Below are 24295 nucleotides of genomic sequence, written 5' to 3'. Positions count from 1 at the left end.
TGTGTTTACCTCTTGTGATGTGCGTTTCATCAGCCAGGAGGTCTGAGGAAATATAAATAAATAAATAAATGGGTTTCACTGATCATGGGTCATTTCAAGAGGGCAAGGCCATATAGGGCAGGAGCCTATATCCTGTTTCTGTTGCGTGAGGCAGCTTGATGTACAAGTACACCCCTGGACATGACACAAGGACTTGCCCCCAATCCAACCCTTGTTGCTGAGTGCCGAGTATTTGGTATGACCCCGGGGATTGAACCCCGACCTCCCATGCAGTCTCAGGGCGGACACTCTAACCACAAGGCCACTGACCTGATACGAAGTTTACATGAAATTATGGGCCCTATTTCTGACGGTGTGAATTTTTTTTCACTATTTGGAAAAACATTTTAAATAGTTCAAATAGCCGAACTACAAACTCACAACGTCTCATTGTAGATCAACTATTTTAAGTATTTTAAAATGTTTTATGAAATTGTAAAAATAATTTAAAAAAGGCAGAGAAGTTTAGGGATAAGGTACAGTATAAGGCATTGGTTCTCAAAGTGGCATCCGGGGACCCCCAGCTAAATAATAGTTAGGAACCAAATGGACCCTTATGGCTATATGACTCAGAGAATGTACAAATTGTCTCAGAGATATGAATGCCATTAAATGGGGGTCCGTAGCCTAATGCATTAAACTAGGAGTTCCTTAAAATTAAAATTGTTGGGATCACTGCTAGAGCCATAAAAGTCCTCTCATAAATGGGCGTCCCTGCATGGCATATCAAATTTTGGGGTCCTTGGCTTTGAGAACCAATCAACGAAAATAGGGCCCTTTGTCGTTTGGGTTCTGGTACATAGGCCTACTGCAGGCATGGCAGAGTTCCACCTGCGTATCCTGCTGACTGTGGGCAATTGTATTCAAACTTTAAAATAACGTAATAAATATTATTACATGGCTGGGTTGAATGCTTGATTCTGATTGGTCAACCGCTGAAATCAGCTGTGAATTATCTGTATAATGACCGCTCCGCTCTATAAAGGACCGCTGGCTAATCAAAGGCTCAGAGCACCTGCTGCACTCAGGCTATCCAACATGACAGCCATGTAAACAAACACAGTTTCATTTACAACTAAACGTTGCTCTCAACAATGTTTAAAAATATATTTGAAGCGATAAATAGACGATTCAGTAAGTTGAGCTTGGTCAGTCTGATAAGCCTCGGGAGTTATCAGCCTGTTGGGACCTTTATTTCTCGTTAACAACCGCGCAGCCAGACATTATCCCTTACATAATATTCAATGCATTAAAAACGAAATAATGCAATATTAATCATAATTCCAATACAATAGGCTAATTGTTGTACCATTTCAAAATTAACTTAGGTCAAGTCTCTATCAAAATAAAAAAAATAAAAAAAATAAAAGAACAAACTTCTGGTGTTCATTTTCAGAGCAAATTACGATATCCTTTCAATATGTTGTTTTTATTTAAAAAAAATAACTTGTACTGCAGTTTTTTTTTCTTTCTTTTTTTCAGTTTTTTGCACCTGCTGTCCATAGGAAACTTTGAATTTGTTCTTGCCAAGTGTCTTTTAAAGTGTCTTGGCCATATATGGATTCTGTTAGTGTAGTCCCCCTAACAGGGCATCATCTGGGAATACCCAGCAACACTGTTGCAGGCTAAGCAAGGGAAGTATCCTAATATACTTCATGAACACTCACTGACCTTTTCTTCTGGCACAAGATCAATAGTTGAAAACGTATAATGCTTTATAATTACTGTTATAATGTATTTTAATATACTGTTATGATGTACGTACATATTTATTATATTGATACATACATAACCATATGAAGGTGTACATTTATTTATCTTCAGGATGATCCTCAAACTTACTTCAAATTAAGTATGCTACTAAATTCTCCATCATACTTTGCAATTATATGCACATACATTTTCTTCCCATCCTCTGGAAGCTTGTTCCAAACTATATGTGGAACATAATAACTAAAATCTGCCTGAAAATGTTTTGTTTTATGTAGCTGACCAATCCTGGGTGACCTGACAGTCCTCTTGGGGTTATAATGACAAGCGGGGGGGCGCTCTCCATTCCAACATGCTGCCATTCAGACATTGACTTCTAATTGTCTGAATTGAGTGGTGACACTTCCATAGAGGTTAGGGTTAGGGTTAGGTATAGGTATAGTGTCGGAATGGGGGGATGTCTGAATGGCAGCATGTCATGATTCATTGGTTGACCGGAGCCCCTCAAGGCTCTATAGACTGATTTCTCAGAGCAGCAACCATAACTGCGGTGTCAAGCGGCAGCTATGTGAGTGCCGACACCGCAGCTACATGGCAGCGCTTCGGAAAAAAGGTCTATACTAGTGTATTTTTCTGTCATTGTGGGGAAAGTGCTGAAAGTAGACGATTGACAAGTTCACAACGCGACTTGTTGTGAGATGGTGAGAGATTGTGAGATCAGCTGTTTAAGTGGTTGAATTTGTTCAGCAATATTTTTTAAATCAAGTGACTTCAAATGTCATTAAAACAAATGAGTCGACTTCAAGTATGGTTAAAACAGAGTCCTACCTGAGCTCCACAGCAGAATCAACAGCATCACAAATGGATTCATAGCTGTTTCTAGACGATTCAGTCACTCTTGTCTGAACTGGACCTTCTCTGAACAAGGTGTCCCCTCTTCTATCTCTCTATTTTTGACACATCAACTCTTACGTGTCAAAATATTACATTTTTATCTCTTCATCGAGGTGTGGTATCTCTTTAACCTCATGGTTTTAATTACTGGCATGGTGGCAGGAAGCTGAATCTGAGATGGAAATTCCAACACTACTCACATTATACCCCAATAGCCAATACACACATTACTGTGTTGCACTGTTGTAGCCAAAATGTAGGCTACTCACACACAAAACACATGAACAAAACAGAGATTTAGCGATTCTGTTCTGGTACTGGTTGATGTTGGGCCAGTCAGGGACGGACTGGGACTAAAATTCAGCCCTGGCATCTTGGCCAGACCAGCCCCCACAACCAGCGTGCGCGTAGATACTCTACCGACTCGTCGGGTCGAGGGCGGCACATATAAATACACAAGCTTTTAATACCACAACTTTTACAGACATAAATGATAACTACACAACTACACAATCCATAAATTGTATAAGTTAACGTACAGTTCTCACCACCAACAAGGAGAGTATGAACATGATTAGTGCAAAAATGTGTCAGAACTTTGGCTAGTTATCTAATGAATGGAAAAGAAGCATATTGATCTGAGAATTTGACAAACAAGTTGTATTTGATTGCTCAATATGCAGTAGGCTACTGTATGTTACTGTCTTTTTTTTTCTTTCTTTTTTTTTTTGGGCCACCAGCCCCCCAGCCCCCTAGCCTACCAGCCCACCGGGCAAATGCCCTGTATGCCAGAAGGCCAGCCCGCCCCTGGGGCCAGTGCTGGTTAGCACTGTGGTTCTCTTCTGATGCTGCTGACCATCATGACCCGGCTGATGTGATAAGGATTTATTATTTTAGATGTTTTCCTATTTCCTATTCCTACTCCATACTGACAGTTCTGATGAGGACATATTGACACATTGTTTTTCTTTTTTCTTTTCTTTTTCGTGGCGGGAAGCAGTGTTCAGAAATATAAAAACATGTCATGTGATATTAGTAAATTCAGAACGAGACACTACTACACTACTTGGACTGCATGGACCATATAGGATAACTCAATAACATTGCAATATATTGACAGGCATGCCTTTACGAAAATACAACTCCACGATGATTTAATTGAATACGATTACGATGTGATACGTAATTATATTAGGTATTAATGGGTTTAATATACTGTTTTTGTTAGGCAGAAGAGAAGGAGGGAGAGACACTGGTGGTAGTTGAGTGTCGGTGCCTGACCTCTGTGACTGAGGCTGACAGTGGAGCATAGAGAGACAGTCCTTGAACAAGCCTTTGTAAAGTCGTGATGGGACAGCTGATAAAAAGCAGTACACGTCATTGGTTAAACTATTCTCCACTTTTCTTCATCTTTTCAGACAGAAAACCAGCGCATTCCAAATCTGTGGTGCACCTTTTGGTAATTTCTCATTTAATGAAAACTTACTTTTGCTAAATTACAGGAAAATATCATGAGTCAAAGCATGTAAATTAATAATAGTCTTCTGACAAGAAAATATATATTTTGCATATTTCTACAGTTCCAAGTCATTAGCAGTTCATGAGGATGTGGTTTCACTTATTTTGAAAGGAAGCCGTTATCATTAACATGTATATTTATTCTGCTTTTACTCTCACTCACAGACGCACACTTGCATGCACACACGCATGCACATGCACACATGCTTCTGTAGATAAATTCAGTTGAATGTTCACATTATGCAGCCTCAGTGGCATGGCTAGCTAACCATGACTCTCGACCCATTGTCCCCTATAATGTGAATATATAAAGATTTTCCTTCCAATCCTTTGAAGTTTTTTTTTTTATTATTTTAAATTTCATACAACCATTTGTTGAAACCTACAGAAAACATGCTCTCGCATGAATGCCTTAAACGCCAACTCCTCCTAGACATGACATGAGAAGACAGGATAAAGGCACTGCATTCAGCACATGCAGGTCAGCCCTATAACAAGTCCCCAAGCTCTCCTTCTCTCTGCTCGTCCTCACAGACAGTTGTTCCCTGGCCTCAATCCTTGACCTTGAGTCACCCCGCTGCTCCAAAGCGGCCGTTCCTCTGGCCTGTGGTCCGTCAATCACAGAGCACACCTTCGGGCCAAAGGGAGAGGTCGGTGTTGTTGCCTGGATTTTTAGGTACCCTCACCCATGCAGTGGCGATCTTTCTGTTTCTTCCAGCTCAGTGTTACAATTCAATTGATACAATTTGTTTTGTACACATCATAACATATATTTTGTGGGACATAAAAGGTACATGTTTGTACAGAGCTAGCTCTAATGTTTTTCCCCTTTGAATGTTCCACCAACAGCAGCACTTGCCACTTTCACACTTCCTTGCACGTATACATGATGCTGTGTCCTAAGTTGACATGTCTGTAAATAGGCTTTGTGGTTATATTCAGATGCAGCCGCAAACAGTCACAGGAAACATGCCTGAGGCATCGGATGGTTTAACTGTGTCAGCTTGATTGACTGGCGGAGCCTCTTACTGTATAATGAATCTATATCTCTATAAACAAAAAACACACTGGGTAACTTAACTGTAAAATAACAAATCCGGACGAAGACACTGGAGCAGATACTGTAGTTAATCTTTTAGAAGATTGTTTAATCAAGACACAAAACAGGTTTTGACTGTGATGAAGACCCAATTTGCTTTGCTGCAGACTCTTCAACTAAGGTCCTTGGGGGTCTCTCCCTCCTTGGCACAAAGTATTTTCAGATAAGGATCCCTAGCTAAATACATATCCAGGCATTTGAGGTCTCTCTCTAGTCTAGGTTGTCCTCAGACGAGCCTTCCATCATCGCTTCCAGTCATCCCGGTTCTCCATATACATCCGGCCAGCTCGTTGGTGCTTTGCGCTCCTGCGTCTTTCTTGAGTTCATCCACATACTGCATGTTAGTGTGGGACGTCCTCGTGACCGGTGCCCATGTGTTGGTTCCCACAGCACCAGTTTACTGGTTGGCAGCTCTTGATGTCTTTTGGCAGTGTCCTGCAAGTATCTCATTCTCCTGGCTGCTATTTTATCGCTGACCCTTCTGGGGCCATGTTGAAAGTCCTCAGAGTTACTACAGCCACCCAGTCATGGAACTATTTTGATTTTTTTATTTTGTATTATTATTACTTTTACATGGACCACTTGAACCCTATATGCTATATAGGGTTCAAGTGGTCCATGTAAAAGTAATAATCTATTCAGGGGGGAACATTCACAATAAATAGCGGTCTACAAGCTCATAATGTGTTGCACCGCAACGCCTTGTGAGCTTGTAGATCGAGTCTTGGAATTTAGGCTAGAGGGATAAAGGGCAGACCAAATATAAAGATCATGTAACCTCTCAATCACTATTTTATATACCTTGGCTAATCAAAAATAGCTGATCTACAAGTTCACAACGCCTGGCTTAGCCACACGTTGTGAGCCATTAGGCATCTATTTTTTGAATACTTTTACTTTAGTACTCTGTGTTTTAAGACAATGCTTTTGTACTATTACTCAAGTTACGTTTTTGATGCACACCTACTTTTACTTCAGACTAGCCTACTACAATTGTCAACTTTTAATAAGAGAAAACCATTGATTAAAAAAGAAAAGAAAAGTATGAAGCAGAAGCACTCTAAACCAATATTTAATATTTTTTATCCCACGATTTTTGCAACCCATTTTTCTCACCCGGTGACTACCTAACCTGTAGTCCTGGTTTCCGTTCTCCCCCTGCCGCGCCAGGGGACATTGGGGAGCACCCGGCTGGCTAGGGGGAGGTAGTATAGAAACCAGGACTACTGCATGTTTTTGTGTGAGGGCCTATGCCCAAGGAGGCACGGGGAGAACATGCAAACTCACCACAGAAAGGCCCTATCGCCAACCCCACCTAGGGTGTGGGTGCTGATGACGCGGGTGGAGGAACACACCCCCCAGCGCCCACAGCTTCCCCCGGCGGGAATCGAAAACCAACGTTTTTAGCTCAAGACCCAAAAGAAAGACATTTGCCCGGGACCCAAACTAGTGAAAGCTATTTTCACTACTTCTTGATTGATTGATTGATTGATTGATTGATTGATTGAAGACTTTATTAGAAGTTTGCATAGGAAAAGGTACAGTTTCATGACGGTACAGTTCACTGGTACAAGGTCTACTAAAAGGAGATCCTAGAAAAGACTAAGCTTATTTCCACAGGAAACCATTTAATATCTCATATAACATTGAATGACAGACGAATAGAACACAGTACTATGCAGTAGATAAACATTTGTATTCTAATTTATAACATTTCGTAGATTTTTTCTTTGATTTCTTCATGAAATTACTGAAAAAGATAATTGAATTTTGTTTTTAATTCATGAAAGAAATTGCTTATTTGTGAATGTTTTTTTCCTTCTTTTTTTAAAAATATATATTTGGAATAATAATAATTAAAAACAAAATGTATGAAACAAATAACAAAGGGACACATATAAATATGTCTGCAACCCACAAATGTGTCCAGACCTTCCAGTGTTGGGGAAAGAAGCAGGTGCGCCAGTACGTCCGTTGACGTCAGCACGCCGCGCAGCCGAAGCTGGCTCCTATTGGACACCAAGGCGGAAGTGTGGAGCGAAAGAGGGCGGGGCGCTTTTGCTAAACAACAACGGAACAACTTGTGTCAGTGTGTGTGTACTTTCATTGATGTCTATTATCATCATTCGTGTTGTTTTGTGACTTGAAACCAACATGGCTCTACCGCCTCAGTTCAAAGCCATTCAACACCACCTCCGCACGGCTCAGGAGCACGACAAGAGAGACCCTGTCGTGGCTTACTACTGTGAGTTTAAAAGTCTTCTCTTTCTACCCTTCTGTTGGTGTGACGTTAGCTTAATTGCTAGCGTTAGCATTCTGGCTTTGTTTACATCAGTGGTTCTCAAACTTTCACATGTCAAGGTCTCCCCTTAACTCTGACAGCGTGCAAATGGAACCAAATTGGTTCCATTTGTACGCTGTCAGAGTTACAGTCTTGTATGGGTCGATTTAAACCCCCCTAAAGGAACCCACTGGAATCCACTTTTTTGAGAACCACTGGTTTACATGCTTCATGTTGCTGTCACTTGTTTAGCTTTAGCTTTGTCATAGCTGCCACGCTATGCATGACAGTGCCGATCCAGTATTCTATTTAACACGATATATGCGGGCTATACATTGTGGTTTGTTGGTGTTAAAGAGCCACAATAGGCGTCTTAGCTATTATTATCCATCATATTATTCGTTGTAAAGGTAGTTGTCTGTCTGTCTGTCTGTCTGTCTGTCTGTCTGTCTGTCTGTCTGTCTGTCTGATTGATTGAAGTATTTATTAGAAGTTTGCATAGCAAAGGATACAGTTGCATGGCAGTACAGTTCACTGGTGTAAGGTCAACTAAAAGGATAAGTTCAAAGCACATGGCTTATTTACATTGAGATCCTTTTTTAACGCATATAACATTGAATGACAGATATAACAGTACTATAGAACACAGTGCTACCTAATTTACTATACATTTAAGATTCAAGTGGCCGTGTATTCCTCACATTCTCAAACTGTTTGCAGTGAAATAGTAGTAGCCTTAGATCAAGACCATCATACTGTATATCTCTTGACTTACATTCAAGACTAGCATAGTTAGACTGGGTCAAATGCACCTATGATAGTCTTGATCCAAGAAAAACTAGAGACTACTACCACTACTGAGTGACAAAGCAGTAATGTGTTCCTGTCCGAGAGAGCAGCAGAGCAGTAGGCTATGTCTAATGAGTTATTTGTGTTGTTGACTCATATTCAGTTCACATACCAACTTTATCTGTAGTTGGCTCGTACCCAAGGTGGTACAAAACGACTATTCTGTTTCGTTGTATAGTTTACAGAGCGGCTGCTAGTCCCAGAATGCAGAAGCCTCATACACATAATTGGAAATTGAAAGTGTGGTCGCCGTGACGTGAGTGAATGAATTCTGGGTGTCTGGGTGCAAAATGCATCCCTCGACATGTACCGATGAAGCCGGTCGATTTGACATAATTATGGCCTGAGTGCGTGCCACCAAAACTGTTGGAGTAGCGTGGCAAAATAAAGTTTATCTGGAGAGATGGAAGGAATAAAGTTGGACAAGTACTATAGTCTGGTAGCCCTGTGAAGGTAACCACACTAATGATGGTTGGAACTTGGTTGTTTCACTTGTATGGTAAAATGACTGGTAGAGTAGATCATCTTACTACTAGTCACAACAACAAGTTCCCAGCGACTGGCTGGTGGCTCGAATTAAAGTTGCACCCTTCCTACTGTAGGTGTATTAGGTACTGTCAGTTTGTGAATAGAGCTGAGTCAGCTGACAAGCCTTAGAATGTGAGAGCTGTAAGGAATGAGCTACACCCAACTTCACCTCAACACCAGCTCCCTGTGACAATGTCATGACAACGTAGTACTGTAATATTCATTAGTAGTTTGTGTGGTGTGATCCATTTGTTTTTGGTGAGCATTTTAACTGTGACGAGTCTGTATTTAGGTTTCAAGGGGTTTATTGTCACATGCTTATACTGTACTGTAGCAGCACTATAGGAAGTGAAATCCTTGTACTTGAAGCTTTTCAGCAGTGATACAATAATAATGTCATCATCATCTGTTTTTTACGTCCGGAGACAGGCTTCAGAGTCTGACTCTGACTCCTCAGCAGACTTGGCTCAGATCTGAACATACAAATGTAAGATAGTAGTAATGACAAAAGGGACAACTAAACGCAATTGGCCATGGCAAATCAGCAATATCAGCATCTACAGTCAGTTTGTAATTTATAGGCAAAGGCTAACTAGGGGAGTGATGCTGCATTGTCTGAAAAAAAGCCAAAGTTTTACTCTTATGTACCTGTACACAAGATATAGCAGTCAAACAGCCGGAAACATCAGGACAACTATATTGTGTTTTCAGGATGTAAGACATTAGTAATGCATCGAGTGCTTTGACTGCATGAGTGCACAGACTACTGGGTGAAAGCAGATCAAGAATGTCTGTTGTGCTGGTGGTGTGGTGCAGTGGCAACCAGGTAATAACAGAGGAGTCATATTTCCTGTATTTCACTCTGTCTCACAAAATGGTGACAGTGTGACACATACGTTGAATGTAAGCTTTGTAAGAAAATAGCGCCTTACACCAGATATTCTCAACCTTTTCATGCCGCGACCCCTCCAAAATAATCACATTTTAACTGGGGACCCCCCCACCCTGATAAGCACTTGTTGAAGTTGAGTTTTACTCTGTTTCAGAAATTGTGAAAAAAGCAGATCTACAAGCTCACAATACATGCGTTGCAATTTTTGCTTTTATTATTTGTCATTTCGGCCAATGTTTGACCACTTTTTATATTATACTTTGTTGATGGTTTTGATGCAGTAATGGTAAAGTAATTTTTTCCCCTTCATCAAAAAGGTCTTAAAAGTCATTACATTGTCACTTTACCCCTGGGGGTCCAGACCCACAGCTTGAGAACCACTGCCTTACACCACCTCCAACGCAATGGATATGATAAGTCAACCACAGTTCTCAGGTGTTTTGTTCAAAACGGGCCATTCGTACAAACTTTAGAAGCCAATCTTAGCCAATCAGGATGGAATATGAAAACTCGGACAGGTCTATATATTATAGAGATTAGTGTACCAAACTGCGTGATGTTGTTTGGACGAAATCCACAGAGTGATATAAATATTAACGTTTTGCATCGGCCTCCTGGTGGCGCTATAACAGGCATAGGTGAAACATTTGCGGCAGAGGTTCTGCTCTGGCCTCCAGGCACAGTTTGTGCAGTTTCACGTCGATCGGGCCCACATAACCGGAGGCCTGACAGAGACAAAAAAAGGAATGGTAACAAAGAATATTAAGATATGTATGTAAAATGTACTACTGTTACAGCTTATATAACTTTCTTGTGTTTAGACTAGACGTCTTATGGCCTCTTGCTCTTGGTCTGGGGGGTATACTACTACATTTTATATATGTGTGCATGTACAGTATGTATACATACTTGCTCGTTGAATATTGGCATCATCTTTTTACTTTTTGGCTTTTCTGCCTTATTGATATATTTTCACTGAAAATAAACGGGGGGGAGAGACACAGCAAATGTCGGCGGGAGCGGGACTCGAACCTGCGATGCGCTGTCAGGCTACATTGAGCCTAGGTGCTGCTACGCCAGCAGTCTGGGTCAGTGGCATCATCTTTCATGGAATTGCATTTACCCAGGGAACACCCTCCCAATTTATAGATTTCCGCCAAAACCTTAAAACCAAGTTTTCTCTAGGTCATTAGTACTGTAAGTAGTACTGTAGTAGTTTTGTTTTTCTTTGGCAATGGCTACATGTTGTGTAGATTTATCGAAAAGTATCGATTTTCAATATGACTTTTCCATAGTATCGATAATATCGATACCAGTTTTTACCTCTCTCATTGGTTTACACCAACGTTACTTTTATGTGTATCCTTCCTACTTTGGCTTATTCCTAGTTATTTTAAAGGCCTATTTGTACTTAAAATGTGAATACATCAAAGGCAGGCCTTTAAAAAGTGCACTACCATCTACCTCAAGAAGTTCTGTATTTTTCTTTAAATAAAAATATTTCTTTTGCACTAAAATCGTGGTGGTTGCGTGGTATTGAAAATGGTATCGAGTATCGACATTTTTCAAAATATCCTATCGAAGTTAGAAATCCAGTATCGTGACATGCCTAGCTACATGTCTTGTGTCTATCTCTAAAACTGAGGCAGTAAAGTACAGCTGCAGACAGACAGACAGTGACAGAGTGTGGGTCTAGTCGGTGCTGCTGGAGGGGATTTGTTCTGGGGAACTAGAACTGTTGAGCCCACTGGAGGCATTTGTGTGTCTAATTGAACTAAGCATATTTGTGGAGATTGCCCACTTCACAACTCAAATGACATATCATTTCATTTAGACTGCCTGCCGCTACCTAAACTTGAAATCATCGAGACGGTTATACAACAGCATAGACGTATAATGGCTCTCTTCTCCAAATCTCTGAGATTAACGATAGTGTTCACCAAGGCATTCGTCCGAGCCTCTAATGTCAACCTGTCAACAGGGACCCGTTTTCCATTAAATTCATAAAGCATAATGTTGCGCTGTGGCGCTAAAGATCTCTTAAGAGTCTGTCAGGGCTTTAATGTCAAAGAGGAGGCTTTGAAGAGCAGGGTATTAGCTGCCAGTTGTTCACTAATAGGTGTCTGGTCTCTCAAGTAGGCCAATCTCATCCACAATCTTCAAACGCTCCAGAGACAGTATGTGACCATGCTGCTTATGCCTATTCACATTTGTAAAGAGAAAGCTGTCACCAGAATGTGTTTGACCAATCCTGACATACAGTAGTGTTCACAAACATTGATTTCAGATTGGAATATATATATTATGCTGCCCCCCCCCCAAAAAAAGTAAAAAAATAAAAAAAAATAAAAAAATCTTCAAAAACGGCCGTTTATGACGTCACAAACGGCAGCAAATCTGGACAGCCTGTTTTGAGAACCCGTGGGATGCTTTTCCTCCACCTTCCCAAAACCAGAGAAAGACAACGGTCTGAAATGGGACTTTGTGAGGATAGAAGGTGCTAGTGGGACCCCAAAAAAAGGTTTTAAAATAGGAAAAGTGAATTTTCATGGTGTATCACCTTTAAGCAATTGCACACTGGGGATATACGGTTGTGCTCAAAAATAAATAAATCATACAAGAACAATCAACAATGTAAATAGCTCAAAAGTAACATTTGTTGTGTGTTCAATTCAATGCTAAATGCCACTTTCAACACCACTTTCACTTTCAATTATTCAACTCTTGATTACACTTGAAAAAATCTGTAATCAACTGCAATCGACTAATCAAGGGCTTTAATAGTTGCATCAGATGTGCAATCTGGCCTGACTAGAAGTTTGTTGACTTGTTGACTGTGATTAGAGCAGTTAGAAAGTTAGAAACATGGCTAAGTTTAAGGAATGGTCAGACAAGTTCAGAGAAGAGATTATTGCTTTGTAAAAAAAAAGGAAAAGTATATAAAACAATTGTAAAGACACTGAATGTTCCAAAAAGTTTTGAGCATAGTTGAAAGTTGAAATAGTTGAAAGTCAAAGGAACAGTGGTTAAATTTGTCAGAGGGAGTTGAATAATTTCGAGCACAACTGTAAGTAGGGCAAGGGTCTTCAACGTTTTTAGAACCCCTTTAGTTGAGAGAGAGATGAAGCAGGGAGTCCAGGGACCCCCACAACCTTTTCGTAGATTCCATATAGTTTGTTTATTCCATATTGTTTGACAGCACGATCATCAGTGTATTTTGGATTCATGTCAATTTGTGTTTTCAGATATTTAACCATTTGAACCGGCAATACTTAATAAACTTGACCTTTCAATCTGTACTTAATCTACACCAAACCTCTCGAAAATAGTCGATCTACAAGCTCACAATGCCTCGCAGCTTGTAGATCTGCTTTTTTTGGCCAAAGTTTCAATTGGTTATTATAAAAAAGGAGAAAAAAACTTTCTATTACACAAAGATTTGGAGGACCCCCTGCAGTAACTCTGGGGTCCTGGACCCCCTGTTGAAGACCTCTGAAGTAGGAACATGTCAGGATATATTTAACTTATTGAATCTGCCACTAAATAAGGCAGTTATAAAGGCAGACGTATCTAAACCATCAGTGCACTTTGGTGGTTTGGGTTGGCCTATCAGGTAAGCAGATGCTTATCTAATCTAATGTTCCAGTACAGAGAGCCAACAATCTTGTACTCAGCATGCAAAACAAGGAAGTTACCATTGCCTTGACAAAGTAGCTGCAAAGGCTGCTCCAAAACTAACACAAGACTCTTGTCTAGAAATAATATGATATTGAAATTAAGGATGGGCGATATTAGGAAAACCTTCGATATTCGATAACGTTGAACACCTTGATATCAATATTACTCACGATATTAGTCAAAACAATTGCATTATATAGTTAATGTTTTTCTTCTTTAGGTCCACTGCCTGCCTAACCCAGATAATGAATAGCATATCCATGCATGCACACTGCACAGTACACATAGAATAAAGAAATTAAATGCCTTATTTCCATTTTCCAACAATAGTTTTATTGAAATAACCACACCTGTTTATAGATGACCGCTTTTTTGCATATGCTACGTGCATGCATACTTTACATAGTGTGTCTGTTTCGCCGATATGTATACCTCGCATGTTGATAACTCGATATCGATACATTTTCGATATATTTCCCAGCCTTAATTGAAATATAAATGTTTCACTTACAAGAATGTAGTGTTGCAAAACAAGCCTGGTAAATTTGGCTGATTTAAGGTACTAGAAGCTGGGCCGCCCTTCGGGCGGCCCAGCGTCTAGTCGGCGACCTGGCCAACTCGGAACAACGTAAATAGGGAATGAATGCCCCGCCCTTTAATGCAAACCCCATTATACCTGTTGTCATAGGACCCGTTTTGACCATCTGTTTGCCTGTGTCCATTTATGCCCATATATGGAGATATCTGTTATCTGTCTGTCTGTCAGCGTCCATTTTATGTCCATATATGGAGATCACTGCAGATATAGTTCTGGGTCCATTTTATGCCCATATATGCCCATATATGGAGATATCTGTCTATTTGCGTCCATTTCACGCCCATATATGGAGATCTCTGAATCTGTCTGTCTGTGTCCCTTTATGCCCGTATATGGAGATCTTTGTGATTCTGCGTAAATTTTATGCCCATATATGCCATTTGCGTCCATTTTATGCCCATTTATGGAGATCTCTGTATCCGTCTGTCTGTGTGTCTGTCTGTGTCCCTTTATGCCGTATGAGATCTCTGAATCTGTCTGTCTGTGTCCCTTTATCCATTTTATGCCCATATATGGGGGCATTCATTTTATGCCCATATATGGAGAACGCGCGTGCCCGTGGGACGAACGGTTCTCATATGGGGGCATTCATTTTATGCCCATATATGGAGAACGCGCGTGCCCGTGGGACGAACGGTTCTCGAGATACGCGGATTACCTACATACATACACACTCACAGAGATTTTTTGTTGACTCATGTGGCGTACGTCTGCCCATATATGCCCATATATGGAGATATCTGTCTATTTGCGTCCATTTCACGCCCATATATGGAGATCTCTGAATCTGTCTGTCTGTGTCCCTTTATCCATTTTATGCCCATATATGGGGGCATTCATTTTATGCCCATATATGGAGAACGCGCGTGCCCGTGGGACGGAACGCGCGTGCCCGTGGGACGAACGGTTCTCGGAGATCTCTGAATCTGTCTGTCTGTGTCCCTTTATCCATTTTATGCCCATATATGGGGGCATTCATTTTATGCCCATATATGGAGAACGCGCGTGCCCGTGGGACGGAACGCGCGTGCCCGTGGGACGAACGGTTCTCATATGGGGGCATTCATTTTATGCCCATATGGAGAACGCGCGTGCCCGTGGGACGAACGGTTCTCGAGATACGTGGATTACCTACATACATACACACTCACAGAGATTTTTTGTTGACTCATGTGGCGTACGTGATGTCAGAGCCTTTTATGAAGTGATGTCACAATGAGTCAGAGCTTTCGCCGATTTCCTCAGAAACAGCCTGATGTCAACAATCAACCCCGCATAAGGAGATTCCGAACGTTTCGCGCCGGTTTGGGAAAACCGCGCGTCGGGTCGGGTCGAGACCCGGCACTGCACTCCGTGCCGTGGCCATATATGGGGGCATTCATTTTATGCCCATATATGGAGAACGCGCGTGCCCGTGGGACGGAACGCGCGTGCCCGTGGGACGAACGGTTCTCGGAGATCTCTGAATCTGTCTGTCTGTGTCCCTTTATCCATTTTATGCCCATATATGGGGGCATTCATTTTATGCCCATATATGGAGAACGCGCGTGCCCGTGGGACGGAACGCGCGTGCCCGTGGGACGAACGGTTCTCATATGGGGGCATTCATTTTATGCCCATATGGAGAACGCGCGTGCCCGTGGGACGAACGGTTCTCGAGATACGTGGATTACCTACATACATACACACTCACAGAGATTTTTTGTTGACTCATGTGGCGTACGTGATGTCAGAGCCTTTTATGAAGTGATGTCACAATGAGTCAGAGCTTTCGCCGATTTCCTCAGAAACAGCCTGATGTCAACAATCAACCCCGCATAAGGAGATTCCGAACGTTTCGCGCCGGTTCGGGAAAACCGCGCGTCGGGTCGGGTCGAGACCCGGCACTGCACTCCGTGCCGCGGCGGGGAACGCGCGTGCCGAATCTGAAGCCGGTGGGACGAACGGTTCTCGAGATACGCGGATTACAAACACACACACACACACACACACGCAGAGACTTCTCGCATTTATAGATAGATTGAAAATGAAAGCAGACCAGCAGCATTGGTTATGTCACTTGACCAGATTAGATGTATTTTTTTGTAACTACAAAATAATACACGTACAGTAGTGGGGCAGTCGTTTTGAATACGATCCACAGAACAGATGAAGCTTCCCTATTCTATTCTGTGGCAAACATTCGGTGGAATTTCAACATTGTGAGCCTGTTGATTAAGTTTTTTATTTTATTTTTTAGATTTGGTGTAGAGTGAAAATGGGGCTTCATATAGAGCACTGGGGGACCACGGTGAACTGAGTACTGTAGGGTTTATGATTATGTATTTATGTAACTATAACTATGTGCACTGCTTTGTATCTCCTCGATGCCAGATGGGCAGAGAAATTGCGAAGACTTAACTTCAGATTTGATTTGCTTATTGTTGTCCTTCTAATAGATACCATGATTTGTTCAAATCAGTCATTTTGCAGGAGCTAATGCTGCTCTTTGAAGTGACAGAGGGGACCCATTTATTTCCACCCCCAAAACCCCTTCTTGGATTTGGCAGTGCAATTACAGTCAGTGAGACTCCCAGCAGCAGCGTGCGTGACTCATTATTACCAATGCTTATTCGCTAACAGACAACTGAGGAAGGTGGATCAGAGGCTGAGTGTTTCTGTCTGCCTGCTGGATTAGTGCAGGCGTGATGAGATTGGTGTGTGTTTGTTTGCGGAGGTTTAGGTCACAGTGAACTTGTCGTGCGGTTGTGATGGAGGGAGTCCTTGGAACTGGTGTGGGCAGGCAGTGGCACTAGGGGTGGAACGGCGGCTTAAGTCACTGGTTCCCAAACACTGGGCCGGGGACCCATGTGTTGCTCGTGGACACATTTCTATGGGTCCCTTAATTTTTTTTGTTTCCTACATTTTGTTTTGAATTATTTCAAAACATTTTCAAAATACGTTCTCCAAAAATATTTTTATGAAAAAAAAATATATATATATATATTTTACAAGTATTTTTTAATAAATATCATTAATAAATAAAAGAAAAATCTAATAAATCCCATGAATTAGACAACACATGTTTAAGAAGCAGCAAAAATAGCCGATCTACAAGCTCACAACACGGCACAAAGCGACTCGTGAGCTTGTAGATTTGCTGTATTCACTGGTTTGGGTCCCGGGCAAACGTCTAATTTCGCTTTTGGGTCACAAGCTAAAAGGTTTGGGAACCACTGGTTTAAGTAATAAATCGGAACCGTTTGGCTCGCCAGAATCGTCTCGCTCTGCACGGATGAAGTGTCGAGTTGTGAAGCTTGCCAGCCTTGTCGATGGCGAGTGGACAAGACAAAGTGCAATTAGATGATCCGCTATAAGCATTGTTTCGGTCTGCTTTATGGCAGCATCGCAGATTTCGTGATACCTTTTGACAATCTGTTACTGTTGTGCAAAACACTTTGTAACATTTATAGCTTATGCTAGCAATACTTCCTAAGTTCCAAAATGATGATACAAATTATGAAGACGTCACCCCAGTTCATCCGTTGACAGCAGTGTTGCCAACTCCCCGGAAGTAGTGGCTCTCCCAGAAGTAGCTAGAAGTCGCTAGGGGTGGGGTGCACGTGAACAGGTGCGCGTGCACGTTTTTGGGGTAATATATTCTTTTTTTTTTTCTGTTTTCTTTTTTGCACGGCGACAGTAAGTTAACTCACTTTAACACTAGTGAGTGAGGCAGTGAGCTCTGCTGAGGCTCGTTTGTGTGTCACTGAGGAGCAGGAAAGCAGCAAATGGAGGCAGAGAGATGGAAAAGGAAGACAATTTGGGGGTTTATCTCTGGCTCCTGTAAACAATATGTGCCCCCAAATCAGCAGAAAAAGTAGCTAGATTTGTCTCTAGAAGCTTTTCACTAATGAAGTCTCTAGGGGGGTCTGGAAAGTAGCTAAATCTAGCGACAAATCCCCTAGGTTGGCAACACTGTTTGACAGCACAAGGAAGAGAGAGCCAGCAAAGAGCAACTCCGTCTCCCCGCAGCATTTAAACAACAGTCAGTCAGCCAGACAGACAGACAGACAGGGCAAACTAAAGCATGGAAAGCTTTATAGATATTCAGCCCTATGCAGTCATGGAAGATGCAGGGTTTCAGCATAATGATTAAAGTGCTTGAGCGGTGCTATAATATATCCTAACCTTTATGAACAGACATGATAAAGGATTAAACAGCCTACGTAGCTCTTACTACAGTCAGGGTTACTAAATGACTGTTGCTTAAATGTTTCTGCCCACGACATCACTTGTGAGAGATACTCACTCACTTTACTTTACTTTAAAATAAATAAATAATCGTATTTGTGGTTGTAATGCTGTTTTCTCTAGTTTTGCTCTATAACATAACAAGACGCACAAAACTTGTGAAAATAGCAGTAGCAGATCTACAATGGTAGATCGGTTGACGGTCGATCTGCTTGTAGATCGTCTATTTATTTATCATTTTTTTTTAAATGATAAATACAAAACGAACGGTTTTGGACATACAAGGTTTTCGCCCGACAACAACGAAATGTTGGCGTGGGCAGGTATTGCAACCCAAAATGCATTTGTTTAATTCTGCATTAATTTAGCTGGATAAAGTGAGTGTGCCCATGTGTAAGGAATGGGCATGCATGTATGCACTGTAGAGGCACTAGGTACAAAAACGTCAGGCAGTACTATTTCAATTTGTATTGATTTCTTCCCCTCACTATTAATGAAGGTGACTGCATTACAGACTGGAGAGGTATGGAGTCAGAGAGGCAATGACTCTGTACTTTTAATAAAGTGTTCTGAGCCTAGATGTTATCCATATTTGGTGTGGAAGTAGTAAGCAAGCAAAGTCCTCAATCTCTGTTGTTAAATTGTTCCGTTAAGGTTAAACTTAAAAGCTAATTAGAGGCAAGTAAAGTGGTGTTTTTTTGTTGTTGTTGACTGGGGGTATCATTCAGTCTTAAATATGGAAGCATACTTTGGTGTTGTTTTGACGGTTCATAATTCTCTAGCCACTTTCACCATTTTAGCTATTATATTTATATGAAGAATAAACAAACAAACAAGCAATTAACCGAAAAGAGATCAAAACCAATATTTAGGACCAATATTCGACGTAATCTTGCTTATGTAGTTTAAATTGTTTGTTTTTTTAATTACAAAAAATGACATTTTTTTATACATTATATATCAACGAATCGACACGACAAATAGATCTTTATAATCTAAATTGCTTGTCTGATTAACCACTCACGTTGTGAGCTTGTCGATTTTCGCTATTTTCACAGCAAAATATTTGATCACTGAATTGGACAAAAGACGATTTCGGTAAGGATTTATTTCGTTTTGAAAACACGCGATAAAGTTTTAGTTGGTTGTGTGAAACACCTCGTTTCTAAAATGTGTTTCAGTTCACTTCTTTTTTTTTTTTTTTTACTTCAGTTTTACTTTTTTTGGAAAAACCCTGGTTCATAGCACTGCAGAGTTTAGCAGCCTCCTGGAATGTGTCCATGTTGTCTTGGTGTGTGCAGTACAGTGTGCACATGTTGGAAATGGAACGGACCCACCAGTGATCCATGTTGTCTTTGTGTGTGCAGTGCAGTGTGCACATGTTGGAAATGGAACGGACCCACCAGTGATCCATGTTGTCTTTGTGTGTGCAGTGCAGTGTGCACATGTTGGAAATGGAACGGACCCACCAGTGATCCATGTTGTCTTTGTGTGTGCAGTGCAGTGTGCACATGTTGGAAATGGAACGGACCCACCAGTGATCCATGTTGTGTTGGTGTGTGCAGTGCAGTGTGCACATGTTGGAAATGGAACGGACCCACCAGTGATCCATGTTGTGTTGGTGTGTGCAGTGCAGTGTGCACATGTTGGAAATGGAACGGACCCACCAGTGATCCAGCCAAACCACTGGAGGTCAGCAGCTCCATGTCTGTGGGCTCTGCTGGGACAGACCTGGCAGCGCGCTGTGTGTGTGTGTGTGTGTGTGTGTGTGTGTGTGTGTGTGTGTGTGTGTGTGTGTGTGTGTGTGTGTGTGTGTGTGTGTGTGTGTGTGTGTGTGTGTGTGTGTGTGTGTGTGTGTGTGTGTGTGTGTGTGTGTGTGTGTGTGTGTGTGTGTGTGTGTGTGCGCGGCTGCGCGCAACTGCACTCACATACACACAGGGCTGTCACGATTATGACATTTCACATGACCATTAATAATTGTCACTCAGATAATTGCGAATTTAATTGTGCTTTTGTTGTTGACCATTACATTTCTCTTTGGCTTGTAGGCTTTGAAGTTGCACAAGGTAGATAATATGACACATAACCTAAATATACAAAGAAATTACTGACATATTTGGCAACTTTATACTTTAAAAAGAACATTGATAGTGGATAGTGTTGCATAGAGAATATAGGTTGCTGCTTTCATGAGGAGATACAGTGTTCCAGCATACAATAAGGTTGGACTAAAAAGGTCCTTTGTCCATCAGTCGACTTTAAGGCTTAATCAGGAGTTTGGCCAGGGCTAGGCTAGGTGGTGGAAATTGCTCTTGTCTGTATTATCCTTATGTATGTAATCCTGTTTTTTGTTCCCTTGTGTCAAATGTTTGTATAATATATGTTTTGCATACATGGCTGCTGTGTCGCAAGACAAATTTCAGTTTGAACTGACAATAAAATACTATATCATATATCATAATATCAAATAGCCAATCTACAAGCTCACATAGACCTGCTATTTCCACTATTTTTGCAAATGTTGGAAAATATATTAACATTTTATATTTGACAACTTTATACTTTAAAAAGAACATTGACAGTGGAAATAGCAGATCTAAATCTCAGCTTGTAGGTCTGCTATTTCCTACGATTATGACAAACTAATTGCGATTATTTCAAATAATTGCGATTAGACAATTATGTAATAATTGTGACAGACAGGCCTACAACCAACATTACAACCAAGTTCAACCAAGATCGGTTACTGCCGCACACCTGCCAACAACAGTTGGCTAGTTTTGATGTGTGTGTGTGTGTGTGTCAGTGTGTGGGCGTCGTGTGTGTGCGCGTGTGCGCTCTGAGGTTATCGTAAGTACCCAGCAGCAGCCTATTCTATACTGCACACTCATGCTTTAGTGGCGAGAGAACGTTTCACACGGAGACACTTTTGGTTTATTACAATAGCCTCCTGTTCCATTGACAACATTGGCTAATCATCAGTTTCCTCAACAAACACCACAGGCAGTCACAACGTTGCTTACATCCCTTTATAGACGGCAGAATAATCTATAGCCCTCTCCACTATGCTAAGTAAGATTGTGCCATGCCTCAAAGCGGTTGTGTTGCCCGCCCACTAACACAAACCACACCTGTTAACCTATTTAGCACGGGAATCTTTTTGGAGGTTTTTTACCTTTCAAGACTGCTATGTACAGCAGTGGTTCCAAAACCCAAAAGAGTTAAGAGCTGAAAACAGCAGATCTACAAGCTCACACACCGCGTTGTGAGCTTGCATATCATATATTTATTAATGTAACTACTAATGAGAATCTTAGCTTTTTAGGAACATGTTTAAAAAAAAGGAAACAAAATATTAAGGGACCCATAATTAAAAATGTGTCCGCGACCAACAAATGGGTCCCGACCCAGTGCTTGGGAACCAGTGATGTACAGTAGGCCTATAGAAATATATATACATTTTTTGTAACTTATTTTTTATTATCAATACTGAATGAGAAGGAAGAGGCCGCACACTCTTCAGCCACAATGCAAATAATTTATTTAAACAACGTTTCGACTGTTGCTAGTCTTCATCAGGGTTTGTTTTATTATTATATACTGAAAATGTAGCAAATAAACAAACAAATGTGAGAAAACAACGTATCTTTTTCATTAATTTCTTGTAATTAACTAACTATTTATTTTTCAGAAAACCTAGGTCAGGCTTTTTTTTTTATCGGTCTCAGGCCTTACTGGGTTAATCGGACCGCGCCGACTCATAATTTAGGGAGGCAACCCCGGGTGCTTTACATCACGGTGAAAGCCCCCACATGTAAATTAGCCCTTCCCGGGCCGATAATATTTCACCTCACCTCCACCCCGGAACAGGGCAGTCGCCAGTCGGATTGTGGGTTGAGTCAGAGTCAGTGATTTGTTTACTCGTAATGAAGCGGTGGTAATTCAGCGGCGGGTCCGGAGGCCTGACAGGGCTTGGCTCCGGTACACGCTCCATTTTAACCCATTAAGACGGATGGAATTATTATTGCATAGCTTTAGCTACTGAAAAATAGCAGATATACAAGCTCGGTGCCGCGCTGCGAGCTTGTAGATCTGCTATTTTTGAAAAGTCGTGAAAATGTATGTGTGCAAATCTTTTGAATATATGTATTTTTAAAGCAAACATTTGCTTCTGGGGGTCCCTGGAACTAAATATTTTGAGATGGGGGTCCGTGGCCAAATACATATAATTTTTTTGGGGTCCTTGACATGAAAAAGTTTGAGTACCGCTGACACAGAAAAATGTGTTTTTAAAAAAAAAAAAAACCTTAGAAGGATTTAGAAGACCCTTATCGAATCGGGTCAAAATATTCAAAGACTTGCACAAATTTGCTAGATTTTCCAAAATAGCAGATCTACAAGGCTGCTGTGAGCTTGCATGTCTGCTATTTTTGAACAGTTAAAGCATAAAATAATGGTTTAAGTAATAAGCGTTCCCGGTCTTGATGGCTTAATGGATTGGGTCATTCATATTATGGATGTGACGTGAGGGAGGAGGAGGTGGGGACAGACAGACGTAGGGCGGAGCGGAGGATTTACTCCTTCAGGCGGGTCAGGGAGTGGTCTGGCCCTGCAGACCCCTGTGTGGCCTGCCCTCCGCTTCTCTGACCAGCCAGTGACGTTGTTATTGTCAGGACAAATTAAATACATTTTATATTGTCGCCGTCTGACCGAAACATTGTAGGTATGTCCAAAACAGTTACTTTTCGGTCACTTTTTAGTCAGTGTAGTTGGTATTTAGTCATAAGCTCTTGTTAATGACTAAATAAATAAAAATGGTTAAATAAGACATTTTAGAACCCACACACAGACACAATTGACAGCTTTCGTCCTTCAAAACAGTTCCAGAAATAATGAAACATGACCAGATCTTCTAAGCTTGTACATTTGGTAACATGTCATTAGGTCGAACACCCTTTCGATCGACCACCAAACTCTAACCCAAACCCTAATCCTGACCTCAGTAAAACTATGCCTAACTCTAACCCTAACCCTAAACCTACCTCAGTAACTGTGACGCGGGTGATTATCTAACCTGCCGACACTCGTGGGTGATTATCTGACCTGCCGACGCTGTTCGACCCAACGGGAGTTCGACCTATGGGGCAGTACCCGTACATTTGCCACTTTTGTCCTACACTCTTGTACAGACGCAGTAGGGCATTCATTTCCAAAAAAACAAAAACAAACATTTCAGTTATGGGGAACGGATACAAGATTTCTGCGCAGCTGCAACACTATTATAGTTTACTTAGGACCTTGTGTCCCTATTTTAGACATGTTACTTTACAGGCAACATTTAGAAAAAAATAGTGACAATATGAGATGTCGTGATGAGGTGAGTTGTGAGCTTGTAGACTGGTGATTTTTGCTATTCGTTATACAATGAAGTGCATAGGGAAGGGGTAGGCAACCTTAGGCACGTATGCCAACATTGGCACAGGGGAGGGTAATCACTGGCACACTGGCTGGCATAAGTGTTTTCGGTCTCATAAACAAAGTGAATTAAGTCTTTCACATCAGTATGCAAATTGGATCCTGCACGTATTTCTATAGATGAATTCAAACTCTGAACTCTGGTTAGGGATAGTGGGAGATAGATGAGGTTATTATAATAAGTCTAATGATCGTTACAATGTCCTGATATGAATATTTCAAAAGGAAAAAAGTTGTTTTTATTTATGGGATTTGAAAAGGCACACTGACTATCAAGAAAATAACATACATGGCACTAAATGTCAAACTAAGTTTCCGACCCCTGATATAGGGCTTAAGCGGTTAACTAAAGTAACTGAGGTAAATTAGGCAAACCTGTTCAAATGTAATGAATTAAAAAATAAATGTATCCACTAATGACCATCTAAAAATGCTGTTTTAGATTCAAGTTTGTTTGTTTTCCAGTACATGCATTGCTAATGCTATACATTGATTCAAGGCACC

The 24295-nt window shown here is 41.1% G+C and overlaps 2 protein-coding genes across 2 annotated transcripts in view; one reads left to right on the top strand and one right to left on the bottom strand.

Annotated features, from left to right (window-relative positions):
* Positions 1 to 2620, bottom strand: part of LOC308300902 (scavenger receptor cysteine-rich type 1 protein M130-like) — a gene marked incomplete at both ends in the record, with an annotated part of 10401 nt that extends 7781 nt beyond the window's left edge. Inside the window, one exon of the mRNA XM_080744798.1 lies at positions 2578 to 2620. Coding sequence (XP_080600924.1) covers positions 2578 to 2620 — 43 coding nt within the window. The remainder of the gene's footprint in view (positions 1 to 2577) is intronic.
* Positions 2621 to 7346: 4726 nt separating this feature from the next.
* The window catches only part of vta1 (vesicle (multivesicular body) trafficking 1), a 146072-nt gene continuing 129123 nt past the window's right edge, over positions 7347 to 24295 (top strand). Inside the window, exon 1 of the mRNA XM_080744324.1 lies at positions 7347 to 7505. Coding sequence (XP_080600450.1) covers positions 7415 to 7505 — 91 coding nt within the window. The 5' untranslated portion in view covers positions 7347 to 7414. The remainder of the gene's footprint in view (positions 7506 to 24295) is intronic.

This window comes from Nannobrachium achirus, assembly GCF_963921795.1.
Source record: "Nannobrachium achirus genome assembly, chromosome: 16".
NCBI classification, from domain to species: Eukaryota; Metazoa; Chordata; class Actinopteri; order Myctophiformes; family Myctophidae; genus Nannobrachium; species Nannobrachium achirus.
The sequence above is the reverse complement of the archived record's forward strand: the minus strand, read 5'-3'. Positions and strand labels throughout refer to the sequence as shown.